General features: G+C 40.7%; 1 protein-coding gene across 2 annotated transcripts in view; it reads right to left on the bottom strand.

Annotated features, from left to right (window-relative positions):
* Positions 1-24,165, bottom strand: part of LOC126281656 (protein SPT2 homolog) — a 518,200-nt gene that overhangs the window by 41,087 nt on the left and 452,948 nt on the right. Inside the window, exons 1-2 of one of the 2 annotated variants that reach the window (XM_049980796.1) lie at positions 538-967; positions 210-356 (exon numbers count right to left, since the gene is read on the bottom strand). In XM_049980796.1, coding sequence (XP_049836753.1) covers positions 210-356; positions 538-597 — 207 coding nt within the window. In that variant the 5' untranslated portion in view covers positions 598-967. Of the gene's footprint in view, positions 1-209; positions 357-537; positions 968-24,165 lie in introns of those variants that run through there. The other variant, XM_049980795.1, reaches the window with a different exon arrangement.

Below are 24,165 nucleotides of genomic sequence, written 5' to 3'. Positions count from 1 at the left end.
GGGTAATAACAAAACTGATAAAGCTGTGTCTTGCTTATGGTTGAATTTCTCTTCAGTAAAACATTTGACCCTTTTTACATTTAAAATTAGATACTTATGAGAAATACGGTCTCGTATGCGGCTTTCTTCACATATTAGCTGCTAACAGAAAACAATGAGGGAAGGGAGAGGTTGGGGGAAGATGCAACAATTAGCCACACTATACTTACAGCCCTCCTTTGCATAGCTTCTACTTCTCTCTTCTTTTCTTCTTCTTCCTTTCTCTGCAAAAATTTCTGTATGTTTACTGACAATGATTTGGAATCCCTCACTTCCTTCTTCGGCGGATCGAAAGTAGAACGGTAACATCTCGCAGGCTGAAACATTACAAAATCATCATGACAATAACAACACTGATTCACAAATGCTGCTGATGGAAATTGATACCTGGATACCAGTAATACTTTCGTATTCATACGAGGTGAGCAAAATATAAATTGATGACAGCAACATTCAATTGAAAAAGTGTAAACAAAACGGGGAATGTAAAACATGTACCTCTTTCTTTGAGTTTCGCTCGTTCTTTTGAGCAACGTGTAATAATGACCCAAAATCCATCTCTACAGTGAATAAGTAATTGATGACAGCGAAATTACAAAAATATTAGAGGCATTTATTCAACAATCTGCTACGTGTACAAATTCGTCCATCTTTCCTGTCTCTCATTTCGTTCTTATTGCTGCCAACATCACACCGTGAAACTACTTCTGCGAGAAAAGTAGATATCTCCATCACTAAAAACTCAGGTTCCTCTGTCAATAAGTATCCGAAAGGTGCTAATTCTTCTGTAGCCGTATTTATTTAGCCGAACTGTACTTCGCCAGCCAGCAGTGTTATTCACAAACAGCTGAAGGGAAAGAATGCCAGAGTACTTGCTCGTAACAATTCGTTACTCTTTTGTCTCAACGGGGGAACGATGTCCTAAATGAGACGCAATAAGCGACGCGCCGAGCAGACGGGTTTGTGGTGTTCTGCGCACTATGTTGTCGTGGAACATATGGCGCCAACATTTGAATGTTGGCGGAGTGTTATGATTTCCAAAAGACTGAACCAGATTCGAGTCCCGGTCTGGCACACAATTTCAGTCTGCCACGAAGTTCCAAATCAGCACACAAACTGCTACTGAGTAACATTCAATGAGATACTGATTACATTACCGGTATACGTTGGGAACTGCTAGGAAAGCGGTAGGCCTACTTAAAGATATGCATTTTCATCGTGTCATTTACCCTGCAGCCATTACGCTTGTAAAATGCTTTCAGTTGGAGAAAGGAATAATGTTTGAACAAACGCGAGCTTCACTAGAGTAACCCAGAGAGAAAGTAGAGAAGCTTTCACAACGAACGATAAGAGTGTCGATAAATATATTGTTTGTTGTGCCTCAGAGAACATTACATTACCTAATTTTGAAGCAAAAGACTTGAATTTTTCATATGAGAAACGTGTGCTTGAAGTCAGAGGCAGCTACCCAAGTAGTTGCGTGTGTGTGTGGGGGGGGGGGGGGGGGGGGGGGGCGGTGCATACGAGGGATTTTTTGAAATTAATTAGGCGACTCTTCTTGCATCCCACATAACTATTGCTGTGGAAAACCCAGAAGTATCAGTGCAAGACCTCCCTCCCCCTCCCCCCCCCCCCAAAAAAAAGGCCTCCCTCAGATGACAGCATCAAAAACCTACTGGTTAAGCTCCAGAGCATTCACAACAAAGTGTTAGAATTTGAAGTGCCTCTAAAGAGCACTGAAGTCGTCATAGTATTAGGCACAGAAAGTTGGTTAAATCCTGAAGTAGACAGTAGTGAGATATTTGTAAAAAAATTAAGTGTATGCCAAAGGAATAGGGAAACGGAAAATGGAAGTGGTGTATTTGTTGCAACAGATAGCAAACTCAAATCCGTGGAGATATATAGGTGAAGCTGTACATGAGACTGTTTGGGCAAGACTCAGTATCAAGGATAGGCACAAAATTATAATAGGGTCCTACCAACTACTTGATGTAACCAAAAACTTTCGAGAAAACCTCCCTTCACTTGTACATAAGGTCCCTAATGATACTGTAATCATTGAAGGAGACTTAAAACATTCAACAGTCGATTGTGATAGTTATAATTTTGTTATTGGTGAGTGTGACAACACATCCTGTGAAATGGTACTAAATGTGTACTGTGTAAATTAACTCATTCTATGTCATTTCACCTGATCTATGAGACATGTAACTAAATAACTAAATTAGAATGCCTTTTCTGAAAACTACGTAGAACGGAGAGTTCAGAATGCCACTCATAATGGAGACAGATCTAATGTCATCAAACAGACTGACCTCTAAGGAAGCTCATATTGAATCTAGCATTAGTGATCATGTGGCAGTTATAACAACAGTTTAAACCAAAACACAAAGGGCAGCTAAAGCAAGAGAAAGATATATATGTTCAGTGAACTAGACAAAGAAGCAATAGTGTCATACCTCAATGAGGAACTTGAGGCTTTTAACTTGGGACAGGAGCATGAAATATATATGAGTTCAGTAAATTACATGAAAAATCTTTAGTGTCATAACTCAGTGAGGAAGTTGAAACTTTCAAACCAGGGCAGGAGCATGTAGAGGAACTATGGCTCAAGTTTAAAAAAATCGTTGAACATGCAATGCATAGATATGTACCCTGTAGAACAGTTCATAATGGGAGGGACCTGCCATGGTGTACAGTCACTGTAAGGAAACTGCTAAGGAAACTGAGACTACTGGATAAAAGGTGGAAAACAAAGCATAGGACTATAGCTAGAGAGATACTTAATGAAATGCACTTGATTGTCAAGAGAGCAAAGCATGAACCCTTCAGTGACTACCGTATCAGAATATTGTCGGATGATCTTTCGTAAAACCCAAAGAAATTCTGGTCATATGTAATCCGTAAAACTATCATCCAACATTCTCTACATTGCTTTGTTGCAGAATCTTAGAACGTATCTGAGTTCAAACACAATGACATGTACCTTGAAGAGAATGATCACCTTAATGGCAACCAGCATGGATTCCAAAAACATTGATCATATGAAACCCAACTCATACTTTACTAACATGCCATTCTGAAAGCTGTGTATGAATACAGTTAGGTAATACTGTATCTCTTGATTTCTGAAAACCATTGAATCAGTACTGTAACTACAATTATTGTCAGAAGTGTGATCAAATAAGGTATAAAGTGAAATTTGTGATTGGACTGAGGACTTTTTGTTAGGGAGGATGTAGCATGTTATCTTGGATGGATAGTTGTCATCAGATGTAGGAGTAACTTTGGTTGTGCCAAAGGGTAGTGTATTGGACCCTTGCTATTCATATTGTATATTAAACCCATAGCAGACAATATTAACAGTAGCCTCAGGCTTTTTGCAGATGATGCATTCATCTGTCATGAAGTACTGTCTAAAAGAAGATGCATAAATATTCAGTCAGATTTTGATAACATTTCGAAGTGGTGCAAAGATTGGCAATTTGCTTCAAATGTTCAGAAATGTAAAACTGTGCTCCTCACAAAACAAAAAAATGTAGTATCCTGTGACTATAATGTCAGTGAGTCATATTGGCCATCTCATATAAATATCTGGGTGTAACACTTTGTAGGGATACAAAATGCAATGATCACATAGGCTCAGTTGTGGGTAAAGCAGGTGGTAGACTTCAATTTATTGGCAGAAAACTGGGAAAATGCCATCAGCCTACAAAAAAGATTGCTTACATATCACTCATCCAACCCATTCTAGAATATTTCTCAAGTGCGTGCGACTCGTACCAAACTGTACTAACAGGGGATATTGAATGTACACAGAGAAGGGGGGCACAAATGGTCACAAGTGACCAATGCATAAAGACACTGAACTAGAAGACTCTTGAAGAGAAACATAAACTATCCTGGGAAAGCCTACGTACAAAGTTTAAAGAACCAGCTTCAAATGATAATTATAAGACTATACTAAAACGCCCTACATATCACTCACATGCGGATTATGAGGATAAGATTAGAATAATTATGCATGCATAGAGGCATTCAAACAACTATTCTTCCTACGCTCAATACATGAATAGAATGATAAGAAATCCTAATAACTGGTATAATGGAACATACCCTCTGCCATGAACTTCATAATGGCTTGCAGAGTACAGATGTAAATGTAATTGTATGACAGATTGCTAGCCACAAGAGAATTACTGGCATTAACTGAGAACACACAATCTAGATGACTGGTCATGATTTCTCATGGGGTTTGCTTGTACTATCAGAACCAGCCAGCCATCTCATGTTAATGTGTTTGCCAATCGATGGATACAGCAATGTGCCCAGAGAAATGGTTGTTATTAAGAACCTGGATTTCACACATACCAAGGATTTCATCACTGTTCATCCAGAAATAATTAAAATTTAGGCCAGAACGTAAAAATGTAACTGCCTGCACTGGCTGTCATCAAGAGAGGAGGTAAAGTAATTTGAGGCAGCTCATCAATGCAAAGGGTGCAAATGAACAACATATATGTAGATTAAGTAGTGTATGACCTTAAATTAATGACAGAAGTGAAGTTCCCATGATTGATATTTCTGGAATAGCAACTGTGTAGCAAGATTCCAAGATTGGTGGTGCCAATCATATAGGATATGTAAAAGGGAAAGGTAAAAAAAACCATGGGTCACACAAGAAATGGTTTCGAAGATGGAGGAGAGAAGAAAATTGAAAAACAAGAACACTGAAGATGCAAGAAAGATATACCGAAGGTTAAATAATGAACTGCGAAGAGAAACAGAGCAGGCTAGGAAAAAATGGCTAAAAGAGGAATATGATGAAATTGAAGAACTGGACAGGAAGGGAAGATACGACTTACTATATAACAGAGTAAAGACTGTGACATGGGAACAAAACAGAGCAGGAAGTGCTACTGTGGAAATTTTGAGTAAAGGCGAAGAGGTAGTGTACAAAGATCGTGACAATGTCCTCCAGAGATGGGAAGAATATATAAAAGAGCTATATGACACAAATAGCAAACCAGAAAATCTGAACTTGAATCCCACAACAGTGTAAATGATTACGAGAAAGGACCGACCATCATAATGGAAGAAGTAAAGTCTGCCGTAGCTGCAATGAAAAATGGCAAAGCGGTAGGCACAGATACAATACAGGAAGAAATACTAAAATGCTTGAACCACAATGGGATAAGAGAAATATTGAGGTTATGTAATAAAATATATGACAGTGGTGAATGGCCTGAGGACTTTCTGACAACAGTAATGATTCCATTACCGAAAAAACAAGGAACCAAGAAATGCAGCGAACACTGGACAATCAGCCTCATTTCACATGCAGCCAAAGTGGTGTTAAGAATAATTAATAAAAGACTTGAAAAAGTAATGGAGGAGAATCTTGGCGAGGAGCAGTTTGGCTTTAGATGGAATACGGGCACCAGAGATGCAATAGGGCTCCTACGAATCTTGGTTTCGAGAAAGGTTTATTGAAAAAGGAAGAGACCTATATATGTGCTTCATCGATCTAGAAAAGGCATTTGACAATGTGGTTTGGGACAAGATGGCGACTATAATGAGGGAAAAGAGAATGGACTGGAAAACCAGAAGACTTAAAAACTTATTATATCTTAATCAAAAAGTTTCAGTTAAAGTGAGAGGAGAAAGCACAAACTGGATCAGACTAGGAAAAGGAGTAAGACAAGGATGCTGTTTATCACCTACTCTTTTCAACCTCTACTTGGAAAATATGATTGACCAATGCTCATTAGATGACAAAGGAGTAGAAATTGGAGGAAGAAGAGTAGGGTGTTTGAGATTTGCTGATGATATGGTCCTTCTAGCCACAGGGGAAAAAGAATTACAGGATTTGGTGGACGCCATTGCAACTAACGGAAAAAATATGGAATGAAAATTAACACCAATAAAACAAAAGTATTGGCACTAGGAGGAAATAAGGAAATAAAAATTATGCTGAATGGAGAAACACTAGAACAGGTGCAAAATTTTAAGAATCTTGAAAGCAGGATAGACACTGGCTGGAAGTGTACCACAGAAATTAAAACAAGGATAGTAATGGCAAAAGGGGCGTTTTATAAGAAAAGGAGAATCTTCTGCAGTGGTCTGGACAGAGAACTCAGAAAGAGACTCATAAAATGTCTTGTATGGAGTGTTCTTCTATATGGTGCTGAAACATGGACTATGAGGAAAAAAGATAGAGAAAGGCTGGAGGCTTTTGAGATCTGGACATAGCAGAAGATGGAAAGAATAAGTTGGATGGACAGAGTAAAAAATTAAGAGGTACTGAGAAGAGTGGGAGAGAAAAGACAGTTACTAGATGTAATAAAGAGAAGAAAAAGAAATTGGATTGGGCATATATTAAGAAAGAATGACGGACTGATAAAAACAGTTTTAGAAGGTTATGTAGAAGGGAAAAGGAAGTGACGAAGGAAGAGATTCCAGATACTGGATGACATGATGGATGGTACAACATACAACAGCCTTAAGAAGGAAGCAATGGATCGCAGAAAATGGAGAGGCAAAGGACCTGCTAATATAGCAGATAACTGATGATGATGATGAGGTTTGGCTAATGCAACATTCCAGCTTTACTGATCAGAAAGAATGGTAATGGAACTTGCAGTATCTTCTGTAAATTGCACAGTTTGCAGGTATGTTATGTGTTTGAGCTAATGTCCATTTATATCAGCGAATTTCTTTTACATCAGTTAATATTCTCTTCATACTTTCATAGAATTCATAGAGTAGTGGTGCAACAAAGTATAAATGTGTGTGCAATAGTGGCAGTTAGATTAGCGATTTCAATTTTCTGGAATGAAATCTCTTGCATAGTTAATTAAATGAAATGGACAGTGTACATCCATCAGCTGATTTTTTTGTTTTTTAATTTTTTTAAGAAACCTCATGATACATGAAAAATGAAATAGTACTTTATCTACATCTTGTTTTTTCATTCAAACTTTTCTCTGAGCCAACTTTGAAAATTGTGTGCTCATTTCTGATGATCGTCAGGAGTGGGGCTTTATTTTACACTTTCTGAGTTCTGCATATATCCAAGAGTCATTGACAGAAATAGTCCTAGGGTCCTTGGGACGAGCTTGAAGTTACTTCAAGCATGCCCAGAGAAGTGTACTGAGCCTCTCATTGTTTATGTTGTAGTCTATACTAATGACCTGGAAAACAATAATAACAGTAGCCAAAGACTTTTTAAGATTACAAAGTTATCTATAACTATAGTTGGAATCAAGAATGATGACGGTCGAGTTTGGGCATGTTCTATGTACCTACATCACACATACTCTAATAGCGAATGAGCATTTGGTAGTGTTATGAGTGCTTTGCTCTGAATGCTGTATCTAATGTGAGCATTAAACATGATCGCATTGAGTTTTTTAGTGAATTTCAATATCATTTATTGCATGCTTTCATCACTGATGGTGATGGTAAGTCATAAATTCTGCATAAGCAAATGAGAAACATAATATGCAGGATATATTCTCCCTTCAAGAGGAGAGTGTGCACATGCGCATACCGCAACTGTCACTTGGAATCGTCAACAATGTCATTCCTATCCATGCATCAACATGCGCAAACTGCCATCATTCATGTATTGAACTATAGCTTAGTGCTCAATGCTTCTTTCTTGTAGAATGTATGGTCAGCAAAGAATTTTTTTTATTTCTTTAACTGATTTTTCATGTTGTTTACAAATTGCAACATCTGCTAAATTTTTTATGTTAGTCAAGGCCATAGATACATGGGTTGTTCAGAATATACTTATGACCAAAAAGTGATTGCAGTAGCTGGAGTGCAAGGTTGTTGTTAATCATGCCTTTTGCATTCTTTTAGTGATTTTTCCATAGAAACTTTCATCCACTAACGCCCATTTCTTTATGTCTAGCCCAGAAGTGAAATATCAGTTTCACAGCTGTAATTTTTTTTTAACAAAACGAAATATTTCTTAAAAATCTTCATACCCTGTTTCCCTCCCTTAGGGGTTGAACTCCTTAAAACACTTAAAACAGAGCAACACATTTCCCTCCCCCCTCCCCCCCCCCCCCAACCTAGAAGTCAAATGCAAATTGTCATAGATTGACCATCAGAAATGCTTTCATAATGAAATATTTGCATAGTTTTAAAAGTGCTTCGGTAGTTCTTTAGTAGGGATTTATTTTCAAAACAACTTTCACCCACTACTTTACCCCCTTAGAGGTTGAATTTCCAAAAATGCTGAAACATGTTTTTCTTTTTTTCTGCCTGAGAAACCAAATACCAATTTTCATAGGTCTAGCTTCAAAATTGCCTTAACAGAGATACACTTTCAAAAAACTTTTCATCCCCTACTTCACGCCCTTAGGGGTGGAATTTTGAAAAATCCATTCTGGAGCAATGTCTACAGTGTAAGATCAACACCTTCTGCAAATTTCAAGCTTCTATCATTAGCCGCTTAGGCTGCATGATGATGAGTCAGTCAGTCAGGGTATTGTATTTTATAGGCAGAGATGAGGCACAGTCTGAAAAAAGCTGTACAAATATCCAGTCAGATCTTGATATAATTTTAAAAGGGTGAAAATATTGGAAGCTTATTTTAAATTTTCAGAAATATAAAATTATTCACTACACAAAATGCACAAAGGTAGAATTATATGAAAGCAAAAATCAGTCAACATACAAATACCTGAGTGTAGCAATTTGAAGGTATACAAAACGGAATGATCATGCATGCACTGTCCCAGGTGAAGAAAGTGGCAGACTTTGATTCATTGGCAGGATACTGGGATAATGTAGTCAGTCTATATAGAAGTCTGCTCTCAAATCACTTGTTCGTCTCATTTTAAAATATTGCTCAAGTGTGTGAGATCCATGCCAAATAGGACTAACAAGGATTAGAACATATACATTTACTTATTTATTGTATGGCTTTTTGACACAATGAAAGAATGCATAGGGTGTAGACCATAAGATTTACAATATAAAATCTTATAAACAAACATATAGAGCATTTGTGTAATCTCCCAAACTTGGTGTCACCAACAGAAAGTCTTCTGGTCTACCACCTACATCTACAGCTATACTCTGCAAAGCTCTGTGAGATGCATGACAGAGGTTACTAGGATTTCTTCTCATTCCATTCATGTACAGATCATGGGAAGAATGATTGTTTGAATGCCTCTGTGTGTGCGGTAATTATTCTAATCTTATCCTCACTATCCCTATGTGAACACACATATGGGATTTTAGTATATTCAGATTCATCTTTTAAAGCTGGTTGTCAAGAATTTGTTAATAGACTTTCTCAAGATAGTTTACATCTCTCTTCAGGAGACTTCCAGTTCAGTACTTTCAGTGTCTGTGTGACATTCTCCCATGGATCAATCAAACCTGTAACCATTTGTGTGGCCTTTCTCTGTTCAGTATTTCCTGTTAGTCCTGTTTGATATGGGTTCCACACACTTCAGCAATATTCTAGAGCCATTCAAATGAGTGATTTGTAAGCAATCTCCTTTGTAAACTGATTATTTGAAGAAATCCCTGTTGAACAAGCACACTTCCGGCCAAAACAGGGCTGCACAGATCATGTGCTGTCACTCACCACATACAGAGGCAGGGTTTCAAAGAAAGCTTAAAACTACAGCTGCATTCACTGACTTATTAGTGGCCTATGACACAGTGTGGAGAGGAGTACGATCTCATGTAGCATTCTTCTGTGATGTGTCTGGTGGGCAGTCACAAAGTGGGAATGGTTTCTTACACCATTTGTATAAAAACTATGCACACGTGACATGTTGATCTCTAATTACATTTAGTACTCCGCATGTTTTGCGTGGCAAGTCAAATCCTGATTGTTTTTGGGTGATACATCACAGATTATTATTTTGTTGCCCAGTCCATGCATTGGTAATGTTGATATTATCTTGCACAGCAACCATTGCTGTTATTGTTTGTGGTCATCTAGAGTGGAATTGGTTATGGTTTGCATTATGGGATTCTGGATACAGATTGTAATATATGTAGTAAATAGTTTCCAAGTTTTATATATACAAAGATATTTTACCATAAAGACTGAAACACATGATAACTGCATGAAGTACAAAGGCAGACTGAATTAAACATAGTGGCTCGTCAGAGCTGTTAATATTCCAAACATAGTAATTTGTGTGGTTGATGTGACCTATCGATGCCACACTGTAACCCCCCCCCCCCCCCGCTCCCCCCCTCCCCTTCCCCGCAGTACGGTGTATGGCCTATGAGACGTGAGAGGGGGTCGTGTGTGTGGGAGTCAGGCATCGGCATGAGTGGTTTGAGTTGGTAGATCGGGAGTAGAGCTATGGGAGAGGAGGTGGCGTGCGAGTGTGTCTTCCCCAAATGCAGACTGAGCTGTCTGGAGAAATGAAAGTCACACTCTTGTGGGAGGGACAAACTGTGCTCTATCTTGACGTTGAGTTCCTCGGTGAGGGTCAGGTCTGTGCTGTCGGTGAGCAGTACAATCATGCAATTGTCTAACACCATAATCGACACGTTATCAAAGCGGTCAGGTGGAACATTGCAGCGCAAAACAAAGGACGGGACATCTGTGTCTCTAGTATCTTAAATGTCTTGAAAACCTGTGAATGAGGATGATGATGACTTGCCTGAGGAACCTGCGAACTGTGGTGGTGAATCGTTGGCAAGAGAAAACCCAACCATAGGTTGAATGGACTCGTTAGTGGGTTCTTCAAAAGAACATGTGCTTGGACAGTTTGACTGGGATGACAGAGGGGTATCGGAGTCTATGAAGGCAGTCTTGAGCCTGTGTAGAGAAACGGTTTGTAGGTGATCTCTTTTTATAATGTTGAACATTGTCTCGCCGCTCTGGAGTACTTTGAAGGAACCGCGGTAAGGGAGTTGTAAGTGTTGTCTGACAGAGCCGTCCCTGAGCATGACATGTGAGCAAGAGTTGATTGCAGTCAGCATGGAAGTGTCAGATGGGGAATGGCTGACAGGTGCGTGTAGCCGGTTGTTTCTAAAGTGTGCACACATCATGCCAATAAAGTCTGGGAAGGAGGGAGAATCCCTGGTATCTTGGGGGAGAATTAGTTCCCCATGTAAAACGGAGTTTTCGCCAAAAACGAATTTGGAAATCGTCCCATGTAAATCTGGTTTAAATGTAGAATGTAGGCCCAGCAACACCCAAGGGAGTGCCTTGGACCAGAGACAGCCGTGGCACCTGAGTGCAGTTTTAAGGGTGTGATGCCATTGTTCCACCAACCTGTTGCTTTGCGGGTGGTAGGCTGTCATATGGATCTTTTGAATACCACAAAGTTTACAGAGGATCATAAAAAGGGCAGATTCGAACTATCAACCCTGGTTGGTTGTGTTGGTGGATAAGCAGCCGAACCTAGTGATCCAAGAAGAAACGAATCCTTTGGCCACAGTTTCTGCTGTGATGTTGGGTAAGGGGATGGCTTCCACCCAACGATACATGTGGTCTATTGTGGACTGGATATACCTGTGGCCCTCCGACGGAGGCAGGGGACCAATAAGATTGATATATACATGACGGAAATGTCCCTTAGGGATGTCAGACTTGCTGAGTGGTGGAAGGTGTGGCGTCCTATTTTGTTTTGTTGACAGGAAATGTAGCTGCGTGCCAATGTTTTAAGGTCCCGTTTCACATCTTTCCACACAAAATGTCCAGTGACGAGGTGGGCGAGATTATGCAAGGCATTGAAAACCTGTTGGCACAGTGTGGTGGGAACAAAAGCCACAGAATGCTCGTAGAAGAGTTGCACCACACTTCGTCCAAAATGCCAGGGAACTTAGCCTCGGTAAACACAAGCAAAGACTGTGGGTCCGCGAGCAGAACCTGAGGTCCTCGTCCGAAGCCTGTAGAGTGGCAAGGTCGGATAAATCGACGATACTTGAAAAGGCATTGATCCAAGAGGAAATCAGCGGGGATGTTCTCCGTGCATTTGATGTAGCGTACGTCCGTTGTAAATTGGGAGACCAGGTTGAAGTGGCAGAAACGTCAGGGGGAAGGATCCTCTGGTGGGTTACAGAAGGCGCCTGCCAGCTGTTTGTGATCAGTAAGAATGAAGAAAGGGTGGCCCTTGATATCAGTGCGGAAATGTTTGACAGCCTCGTACACCACCAGAAGCTCTCTATCAAAAGTGGAATATTTCTTCTGTGCTGTAGACAGTTTTTGGGAGAAGAAATAAAGTGGTGAAACTGTGTCGCCTTTGCTCTGTTGTAATACTGTCCCAACCTCGACATCACTGGTGTCTGTCGTGATGAACAAATCGGCAGACGGATCAGGGTGTGCGGGTATGACTGTGTGAGCTAAAGCTGTTTTAAGAGCCCTGAAAGCCTCTAGCATGGCTTTAGTCCAGCGGACTGGTTTAGTGTCCAAAGTTTGTTTTTCCGGAGCATGAGTCTGGAACGGGGCCTGCACAGCAGCGGCAGAAGGTAGATGATGACGGTAGTAATTTGTAGTACCTAGGAAACGTCAGAGTTCTTTGTACGTAACTGGGGGTGGCAATGACGTTATAGCCTGCACACAGGATTTGGGAGGCTGTATTCCATCTGCGGAGACAGTGTAACCCAGAAATGTCAAAGATGACTGATGCAATTGGAATTTTTCTTTGTTGACCTTGACACCATCGGATGCCAAAGTCTGGAGGACCTGGGATAAATGATCGTCATGGTCTTCGGTCGATTTTCTGAAAATGAGTTTTCATCCAGGTGTGTGAAGCAGAACTCGAATTGTTGTAAGATTGAGTCAATGAAACGTTGCCAGGTTTGTGCCACATTCCTTAAACCGAATGGCATGAAGTTGTACTGGAACAAACCGAGTGGCATGATGATCAAAGTCTTTGGAATGTCTTCCGGCTCTACGGGAATCTGGTGATAATCACGTTTGCAGTCAATCACACTGAAGATTGTGGCGCCCGATAACATATGCGTGAAATCGTTTATGTTTGGCATAGGGTAATTATCCATGACAGTGCAAGCATTTAAACATCTGTAATCACCACACATTCGAAAAGAACCATCGTGTTTAGTGACGAGGTGAATTGGTGAAGACCAATTGCTGTCCGATGGCTGTAGGATGCCTGCCTCCAGAAGTTTTTTAATTTGCTGCCGGGCCGTGCGCAACTTAATGGGGTTTAGGCGTCTAAACTTGTGTCTAATAGGCAGTGGTTATTATCTTATGTGTTGTTCCATCAGTGATGGAAGAGACTGAGAACTGCACACAAGGCTGAGTAAATTTCTGATGTGGAGTTTTGGGACAAGTGGTATGCGATGAAGAATAGCTATTAGTGCGAGTGGGACAAGGCAGCACGAAAGTCACATGCCTAATACGTGAGCGCGGGCGTGCGCTTGTTTGTATAGGTCAGCTGCACGCGCAGCAAGGAGCGGAGTCTGTCTGTTGTTAACTTTGCCTTGTGCAACCAGCGCAGTCGAGAGAGGCGCTGGTGTCGCGTGAGGTACAGCGATGGCCACCAAGTTGCTTGGCTTGCGTGTGGGAGAGGGGGAATATTTATCAACAAGCGGTGTGGCTGCCTGCATAGTGGGTGTTGTCATGCTGCGCGAGTGACTGTTATTAGAGACACTGTTTGAAACACGAGGCACTGCGCACGGGCACTTGGGCGGTGCTGAGGTCACTGCACGCGAATTGTCACAACAATGAAAGTTTTTGAACTAACCTGATGAGTGTTCAAACTGATGCTTGGCGATGAAGTTCGATCTGGTGAAGGAACTGCGGATTGCAGTTTCAACAGCAAAACACTGAGGTGTGGGCCGCAGTGAGCTTGTCGTAAGTGTGAGCAATGCTTTGTCTCAGCTCGTCTTTCTCCTGGCAGAGGTACACCACTGAGTCATGTTCTGAAAGTAGGTTAGTGATGCAGTTCACAATCTTGCCCGCGAGGGTGGAACACTCGCGAACTAAATCCCATGTTGCGGCAGAAACGGAACAAGGAGTATGGGTGATGGAGCATGGTATCTGAGTGTTAGATGGGTGTGTAACACTGACCACTAGACTACATTCAGGGAGAGCTCGTAATGGGACAAAAGATCCATACTGATAACTGGTTTGTCGATGTTGGCGATGTAGAAGGTCCATGGCAAATCCAGAGAAGGGGATAGGTGCACCATCACTTTCAAAGAACTGACAGTTTGTAATGTTGATGTGTTGACAGCTCGTAGGAGAGACTTCGTCGGTGAAAAGTCGGTAGGAGCCAATGATCGAGGTATGATAGACACTTCAGCACCAGTGTCAATTAGGTAGACAAACTGCGATGAATTGTCTGTCACATACAAATGACCACTCGGCTGGGGAGACGAGTGGATAGAGTGCAGTGTTAGGGGATGCCAGTGAAATTCCTCATAGGACTCGGTGTCACTTAGTTCCTGTGGTCGGTGTTTTAGTGTTGGCAAGGTAACCTGCACTTCTTGGCCTCAGCATCAAAAATCTTGTGGTTCCAACAATATGGATGAGCCGGATGTGGCAGTAGCAGTGACTGTGATAGTGGGAGAGGCTTGTCCTCGTTGATCTGTTCTGGGATGTAAACTGGAACATATGGAGCTTGGGCGAGTCTTGAGTGCTCGGAAAGAGGAGAGATCGAACGAGTACTGCCTGGCGGCGTAGAATGCGTGGAAGCGGAATGGGCCCCGCCCCTGCCTGCAGACAGCTGGTAAACAGGAGATGTAGTGTCACACAGTGCGAACTCGTACTTCGGTGGCAGTGGAGGTGAAAGTAACAGAACGCAAATTAAATCCGAGTGGTTGTGAAGGTGTGTGACCAAACATAGGAACTTGGAGTTGTCATCAGTCACTTGATGCAGCTTGAAGAGGTGCTCCACCAGTGTGAACCATGAAACTGGATTGTCCTCGTATAGGGGAGGTAGCTTGGGTAGGCAGCCTAGAGGTGCGGACAAAGGGTGCTTCAGTGTGTCTTGGAAGGCCTGCGGTCCTGCTGCACAAGAGTTCATGCTGGGATCCAGCATCACCAGAGCGGAAATGTTACTAGCACACACGTTCGGAACAACGGACTGTTGTAATGTCTCTGAAGACACCTGAAAACATGACACGGCAGGCACGATCGGTACCATGGGAGTGAACGGGGGAGCGGCATGTAATGAGGGCCCGTAAACTGGACCGGAAATTGCAGGAATAGCACAGACATTGTCCAACTCGGAAATGACACAGAAGGCCAGCACGGCAGATGCAGACGGTATTGCGGAAGCAGTGAGTAGTTGTATGGTCAGAATTGAGGCCCCCTGTGGGTGTGGGTGTGTGTGTGGGGGGGGGGGGGGTAGGGGGGCGGTGTACCCTGGAACTTAAAGTGGCAAGAATGAGAGTTTTCTGCACATACTGGCCACCCACCCTTCGTGGTAGGACCATAAAACACTGGTGAAAGAAACCTGCTGGCAGTCGCACTGTCATAGTACAATGTTGCTGGGTGAAGAGGCTATGTTATGTGCACTCATACCCACATGGTCGCGAAACTGGGCCACCGATCCGGTGGTTTGTTGTGCCTAACTGGATGCATAAAAATGTCTGTTACTGATTTGTGAGGAAAGCAAGGCTGGCGTAGCTTGGTAATAGTTGACTGTGCATGCGTTTTGCATGACTGGCGGCATTGCACACAGCACTACTGTAACCAATATCGTGTTTTGTAGAGGATCAAAGCACGTGTGAGAATTTTGGTCCCTTTGAACTTCGTACAAGTGATTGATCGTCACACTATTTAGTAGATCGTCGACTTCATTTTTCACTTGTTGTTGTGTGTAATCTGGCATACCAAAGTGTGAGTCCATTGTTTGAGGTAACTGCATAACATTTGGTTGTTGTGAAGTTGCTAAAGTAGAGGTTATTCTCATCGAAGATTGTCGATCATTGTCTGTTATCTGTGAAATAACTGATGGAGGAAGGTTGTGTTGGCCTGGTCATAGGAGCTGGGCCTCCACATCTTCATAAGGAATGTTCAGTGATGTAGCCATGGCGTCAGGTGTGAAACCTGTTGATTCTATATGACCGGCGTGGAAATCGCGGAAGACATAGAACTTTTTGTCCGGGGTCACCAACATGGGATTCTGGGTACAGATCGTAATATACATAATAAACAGTTCCCAATTTTTCTTTTTATACATATATTTTACAATAAAGACTGATACACATGAACACTGCATTAAGTACAAAGGCAGACTGAATTAAACATGGCAGCTCGTCAGAGCAGTTAATATTCCAAAGATTGTAATTTGTGTGGTCGATGTGACCTATCAACACCACAGCATCATTGACATCTTGATTAATTGGTAGATTTTTAATATCCATGCTCTTTTTGTACTTGTTTGTGAGAGCATTTATGTGTTGTAGTTGATGGAGTGGAATGTGGCTAACAAGGGAAACTCCCCATCACACCCCTCTCAGATTTAGTGGTAACATTTCGCAGTGGATAGCCCATCAAAAAATGCACAATGCTCAAGCATGAAACTAAGAAGAAGGTGTACTAAACTGTGAACAGACAAGCAAAATGGAACAGTGAATGGTCCAAGCTTAAGATGGGGACATCAACCACATTGACAGAATCATGGTATTGAGGTTGTGTGTTCACAGTATTGGACTGCAAAGCAAAAGATCCATGTTCAAATCTTCCTCATACCTCATTTTTTTCACAAAACTATGAACTTTCTGTCTGATTGTTGATGTGTCTGTTCTCCTTCTATAATCTTGACAATTGTCGTTCTATAGATTAGTTATAGGACATGAGTCATGTGGTAAGAATATATTATTACCATCACAAGTAAATGTGATTGATAGTGACAGCAGGCGGGATGCCTCATAGATCTGTCACAGAAATGAAAACAACAAATAAGTGGATGTGAACTATATTACAACCAAGGAATTCAAAAGTCAAAACTTCCAATATGGAATGCAAGAGTCATAACATGTGCCACTTGTGTTGAACAAATAGGAGGTACGTATGTCTTGAGGTCCCTTCCTTACACCTCGCTGTTGCAAATGGATGTTACACCACGACACAGATACAAATTTGAATACAGCAAACAGACACATCAGTGACTGGATGGACAGTCCATAATTTTGTTTGGGCAAAAGAAAGGGGGGGGATTAAGGAAGATTTGAACACCACGATGCCGTTGCTACTCATCTTCACTTGATGTTACACATCTTGAGCTTGGACTGTTTACTATTTTGATTTTTCTTCTTTCTCATAGCTCAGTACACCTTCTTTCCATTTTCATACTTGATCTGTGTTCAGTTTTTGATCATCTATCCACTGTGCCATCTTACCACTAAATCTGAGTAAGTACTGGGAGCTCTTCTGTAGTGTAGATTTTATAATGGCATCAATCATTCTCGTGACATTATTTAGTTGGCAATACGTCTTTTGTGCATGTGAGCTGCTTAACCTAACTGGGGCACAATATTCAGCAGTTAGGAAGACAAGACCCTGATCAGAAGGATGTAGGGTTGATGCTGATGCTCCCCATGTTGTGTCACATAGATACTGAATGACATTGTTTCTTGTTTTCTATTTTTTGGCTGTTTATGTTAGATGCTCTCTGAAAGATAGAATTCTATGAAGTGTTATCCCAGGTATTTTGGTGTTTCATTACGAGTGAATGTGGTGTTTTGAAACTATATGTTGAGGTTTTTTATGGCAAGTTTATTATTTAGGTGGACGCATGAAACATTCATTTTGATGACATTTTATTGGAGTCTACATTTGTGAAAGTACTTTCCCACTATATCCAGGTCCTGTGTCATGATTTCATTTGATTGTTCAATTGAGCTACATGTTGTTGCAAGTACCCATTTATTAATGTAACCAAACTTTCTTGGTTTTGTTTTTGGCACATCTTTAAGGTACAAGCTGAAGAGAAACAGAGTAAGTACTGATCCCCATGACAAACCATTTTTTAATTTTCTTCTGGAGCTGATGTTAGACTCCATAACTACTCAGAACTGCTGGTCATTTAGCATGTTGGTGATTAGCTGAGCAATTGGTTTACAAGGCATTATGTGAAGAGGCTTATATATTGTGCCTACTCTCCACAATGCATAATAGGCCTCTGATAAGTCAATGAATGCAGCTGTGGTTTTAAGTTTTCTTTGAAATCCTGCCTCAATGTAGGTGGTGAATGACAGCACTTGATCTGGTTAGAAGCCTGGTTGTTCAACTGGGATTGCTTCAAGTAATCCTGTTGTTATTCTTTTATGGATAAGCCAGTCTAGTAGCTTGTGGGTCACAGACAGAAGGACTACTGGTCTGTATCTCTTAGAGCTGTCACTTGATTGGCCAGGTTTTAGGGTAGCAATTCTCTTAGAACATTTAAATTCTTGTGGTACAGGGTGACACATGGAAGATGGATGGTATTGAACTGCATAGTACTGGAAGTGCAGTGGTGGGAGAAGATAGTTCTCCATACAAGGCGCCATTTCAGTTACAATGGAGCAGTGGGACCTGTGACATCATTTGTTCATCTATGACAGTTTCATTAAGTAGTGAGTCTCTTACAGCTAAGCAGCAATTTTTTAAATCTTGGTCAACATAGAGTTGTTCCAAGCCATAACACAATCCCCAGATGAGTGGAACACTTCAGACCAACTGGGAACACAAAGGGTGAGAAGTAAACAAGCCCAGGACACAGTGTAATGACGCCAGAAAATTTTGCAAGGTAACAAAAGCCCAGGACAGTCAGCTAGATGTCGTGCTAGTGAGCTAGCAATAAATCTTGACTTTGTTAGATGAATTTTACATACATTAAAATTCCAGTGCAACAACTGAAACTAACTGATTTTGTTATACATAAAGATTTTGGTACATGTGACTGGGGGCCGGGGGAGGGGCGAGATTGGAGTAGAGACTTGAATCATGCATTTGAAATGATGGACATCACCTGGACTTCATTATTTTTTACAAATAAGTTTGGCCTTCATTAAATGGCAAGCAGTGAGCTTCAATTTAATGTCAATAAACATACATTAATTCTAAAATTGACTGAGTATGCTTTATTTTAAAACTGTTCATCTCCCATGTGTCATCCTGTACATTATTCACTTGCATAACGTGTGGAAGAAATAAGCCATCCATACTTTTGTGTATTTGCCACAGTTTATTAGGAATTTCAGCTGGATATTTTCAAAAACTGAAGCATAATGTCTGGAATAAATAAGCCACCCATACTTTTATGTATCTGCCACAGTTTATTAGGAATTTCAGATGGGCATTGTCGAACCTTGGAGCATAATGTCTGGAAGAAAAGAACCATCCATACTTTTGTGCATTTTCCACAGTTTGATAGGAATTCTAGATGGATATTCTAACCTACATCTACATCTACATAGATACATTGCAAACCACTGTATGGAGCATGGCAGAGGGTACCCTGTACCACTACTTGTCATATCCACTATGACCCACTCGCATAAAGAGCAGGGCAAAAATGACTGTCTGTGCACCACACTCCTCATATCATATCTTTGTGGTCCTTATGTGTAATGTATGTTAGCGCCAGTAGAATCATTTGGCAGTCTGCTCCAAATGCCAGTTTTCTAAATTTTCTCAATATGTTTCTCGAATAGAATATTGCCTTCCCTCTAGGGATTTCCATTTGAGTTTCTGAAGCACCTTCATAACACTTATGTGTTGTCTGAACCAATCGGTAACAAATCTAGCCACCTGCCTCTGAACTGCTTCGATGTCTTCCTTCAATCCGACCTGGCATGGATCCCAAACACTTGAGCAGTACTCAGGAATAGGTTGCACCAACATCCTATATTCAGTTTACTTTACAAGTGAACCACTATTTCGTAAAATTCTCCCAGTAAACTGAAGCTGACCATTTGCCTTCGCTGCCGCAGTTTTCACATGCTCATTTCACCTCACGCCGCTTTGCAACAGTACGCCCAGATATTGAAATGACTTGACTGTCATCAAGGACACTAGTAATACTGTATCCAAACATTACAGGTTTGGTGTTCCTAATCACCTGCATTAACTTACATTTTTCCACATTTAGGTCTAGCTGCCATTCATCACGTCAGCTGGAAATTTTGTCTAAGTCATCTTGTATCTTTCTACGGTCACGCAACTTCGACACCTTGCCATACACGACAGCTTCATCAGCAAACAGCCACAGATTACTGCCCACCATGTCCCCCAAGTCATTTATTTATGTAGAGAACAACATAATTCCTATCACACTTCCCCAGGGCACTTCTGATGATACCCTCCTCTTATGAACACTCGCTATCGAGGGCAACATACTGGGTTCTATTATTTAAGAAATCTTTGAGCCACTCACATATCTCTGAACTTATTCCATATGCTTGTACCTTTGTTAACAGCCTGCAATGAGGCACTATCAAGTACTTTCTTGAAATCTAGAAATATGAAATCTGCCTGTTACCCTTCATACATAGTTCTCAGTATATCATGTGAGAAAAGGGCAAGCTGAGTTTCGAACAAGCGATGCTTTCTCAAACCATACTGATTTGTGGACATAATCTTCTTAGTCTCAAGAAAGTTTATTATATTCAAACTAAGAATATGATCAAGGATTCTGCAGCAGACAGAAGTAAGGTATATTGGTCTGTAATTTTGTGGGTCCATTCCTTTACCTTTCTTATATACTGGAGTCACCTGCATTTTTTTCCAGTCGCTTGTGACTTTGTACTGCACAAGAGATTCATGATAAATACAAGCTAGGTAAGGGGCCAATGTCATAGGGTACTCTTTGTAAAATTTGTTACAACATAAAGTGAAGTGCCGGCACACCAGTCAGGAACGATACAGACAAGACGAGTTTGAGAAGACGTCAGCCAATCCCAAGCTGAGCAACCCCTATCCAGGAGGACTATGCAACAGCAGCAGACCCTATGAAAAGATGACATAAGCTCCATGCCAGACAGGTCATGACCCTGTTCAGTAGTAGCTTTAAGACTAGTGACTAGTATAGCAGGGTCAACTATATTCACATCGCTTGTACTGTCTTTGTAGCAGAGACTTGGAATTGTTTACACTAAAGAAAGTTGTTTATTTTGTGTGTCGCCATTTGCTTGTGACACATCTATGTAATTGACAAGAATAAGTATTGTCTCTTTTCATTTTGTAAGAAAACTCTCTAATTCGATTTGTCTGAAAGTTTTCTTGCGGTCTGAGTAAGAAGGCTTTGTAGACAGCACATATTTGACAATGAGCATGGAGACATAGTAAAATTGAACTAGAATTCCATCCAGACCTGGTGATTTATTTGTTTTCAAATCTTTCAATTGTTTCTCTATGTCATGTACCATATTTCTATGTCATCCATAAGACAATCTGCCTGATGGTCAAATGGAGATATGTTTGTACATTTCTTGTCTATGAACTATTCTTGAACATGAAATTTAAAACTTCAGCTTTCATTTTGCTTATCTTCAACTGCCACACCAGACCGTTCAACAAGGGACTGAATGAAAGACTTAGACATGCTTAGCGATTTTACATATAGCCAGAATTTTCTTGGGTTCTGAGCCAGAGCTTTTGCAAAGGTTTGACAGTGGTAGTTGTTGTACACCTTGCACCTAGGTCTTTTCACAGAAGCACGGATCTCTACTAACCTTTGCTTGACATGATTTGTGCGTCCCCTTTTGAACCTAGAGTGTAACAGCCTCCACTTTCTCAGCATCTGCCGAGTTTCGTTATTAAACCATGGTGGGTCTTCTCCATCCTTTATCCACCTACTAGGCACGTAACTCTCCAGAATATGATGTACAATCTGTTTAAACTTTGTCCACAATTCTTCTACATCCATCTTACTGGAAGTAAGTGATGGCAGTTCACTGTCTAAGTGAGAGGTTAATAACTGCAGATCTGCTCTATCTAGCAAAAACACTCTCCTGGTCTTCTTGACTGATGTATTAAATTTCATAATCATAGTTGCTATAATGACATCATTATTGCTAATCTCTGTTCCTATACTGACATTGTCGATAAGGTCAGGCCTAATTGTGGCTACAAGCTCTACGATAATTCCACTGTGTGTAAGCTGCCGACTAGCTGCTCAAGACAGTTTTCAGAAAACGTGTTCAAAAGTATTTTGCATGACTATCTCCCCAGGCAATGAACCTGTAGACATCCCGGTCTAAACTCGCCAGGTTAAGCCCTGTAGCTGTTCTTGTACTAACATGTTTAAGCACTGTTGTTATATTTTCAGAAGCTTTGGCTTTTAGTGTTCTGCATTCTCATTTGACTTTTGTTAAATTCTATCCTGGATTTCTCATTTGACTTTGATAATATATGCTTTGTATTTTGGTGCTCTGCATGTCACTACTAGATGTGAAGAAATGGTATTTGGTTACCTGTTGTTTTATTCCTTCGTGTACGGGAAGGGGGGGGGGGGGATATATTGTGAAAATCCAGTAATTTCCATTCTGAAAGTGAATAGAACAAAAAACTGAACATAGTTTATGTAAGTATGCATGCACACACACACACACACACACACACACACACACACACACACACACAGAGAGAGAGAGAGAGAGAGAGAGAGAGAGAGAGAGAGAGAGAGAGAGAGAGAGAGAGAGATTTCTATGGAGTTAAAGGGGTTGTAAAATAGATAAAATTTCAGTAAATAATTTAATGAGTAGAGGTGATGAGTCATTGAAATACACATGAACAAGACTGAAAACTTTGTTAGCATTTGGGAAAATCAATTTTAGAACTAGAGTAGCACTGCTGCAATGGTTCCGCCATTTCACTTGCAATGAGAAATCAGTGTGAGCACTACGCACTACCTCACTCAACTGCTGCTTGGCAGTAACTGATGCCATTGAATGGCGGAAAAAAATTCACGCATGTACATGAAGGTTCAAGTTTGGCTCATGCAAGCTTGCTAGATTCCATTCCATCAGGTGTTTGGAGAAAAAGAAAAAAGAGTTTATATACTTTTCTAAAACACATTATGCACTTATAACAAAGGCTAATTATTGAGTAGATTAGAACTAGTGATAATTTGTTGTTAATATACTTTACAGAAATAGTCTGCTGTGTTTCCTTCTGGCTATTTATTTCAGTGTAGGTAATGCAACAGTATGAGACATATTTTCTACTTTTAACTCCCACCATTAGTTTCAGTCAGTGAAAAATATTTAGCCAACAGCATGCTGTGGTAGCAGTTCAACATTAGACATTCTCTTTAGCGTTGTGCTGCTGTCCCTTTCCACAGAGAAACAGAACTTGTCTTGTGATTAAAAAAATGTTCCATTCTCTTTTGGTGTCTGAACATTTATGCCACTCATTGAATGAGCCCTATAAGAGACGTGAACTATTTTATCTGTCTCATAATATTAGTGCATGTCCAACTGTGTCACACAAAAAATTTGCACAAGAAAAAAATTCAACTGAGGTACATAGTGTACTAGTCAAGGGGTATACAGACTTCCTGGTAGCTCGAGCCGAAAACCACTCACTGTTTGCTATGTAAGAGCTGAAGGAAAAAAGAAGTTTACATCATTTTTTTCATAAAATGTTTTACAAATATTATCCTGCTGGAATATACCACTATTTAGTAGTTTCCATGAGAGTGCACCCCTCTTTTCTGGGAGGGAGTTAAAAATTATTTTTAAAAAAGTACAAAAATGAACATTGAGGGGCAGGCTGCTATCAGATATCAGATCAATCGCTCACTAAAAGCAACCTGCGGACCACAATCTATGCACATCTGCAATAGGCTTTACAGCTAGAGTTTGCTTCAGCCTGCCAATAACAACAACTGGAGGAAGTTCTTTGATTAGTCATGCACTTAACATTTCATCATTTAAATCTTTATTTGCTTCGTAGTAGTAACTGCAGACCTGAGCACACAGGCATAGGGTTTTGGGGCTTCAACCCCCCCCCCCCTCCAAATCCAGCCACCCCCCAAAATAGTGAAAAAGCTAAAAAAAAGGGCGAAGTGATTTTTCAAACTGCTACAGAAGAATGCTGCGTGAAGGAGCATAGCATTGCTCCTTGGCACAACAAATAACATGCCTTACATTCCCTCAAACACATATGTTTTATATGTCAAACTCTTCAGAAAGATGTGTGCTACAAACTGAACGTACTTTTGAAACATC

The sequence above is a fragment of the Schistocerca gregaria genome, chromosome 7, assembly GCF_023897955.1.
Source record: "Schistocerca gregaria isolate iqSchGreg1 chromosome 7, iqSchGreg1.2, whole genome shotgun sequence".
NCBI classification, from domain to species: domain Eukaryota; kingdom Metazoa; phylum Arthropoda; class Insecta; order Orthoptera; family Acrididae; genus Schistocerca; species Schistocerca gregaria.
Note: the sequence above shows the minus strand (reverse complement) of the source record. Positions and strands in the feature narration are given on the sequence as shown.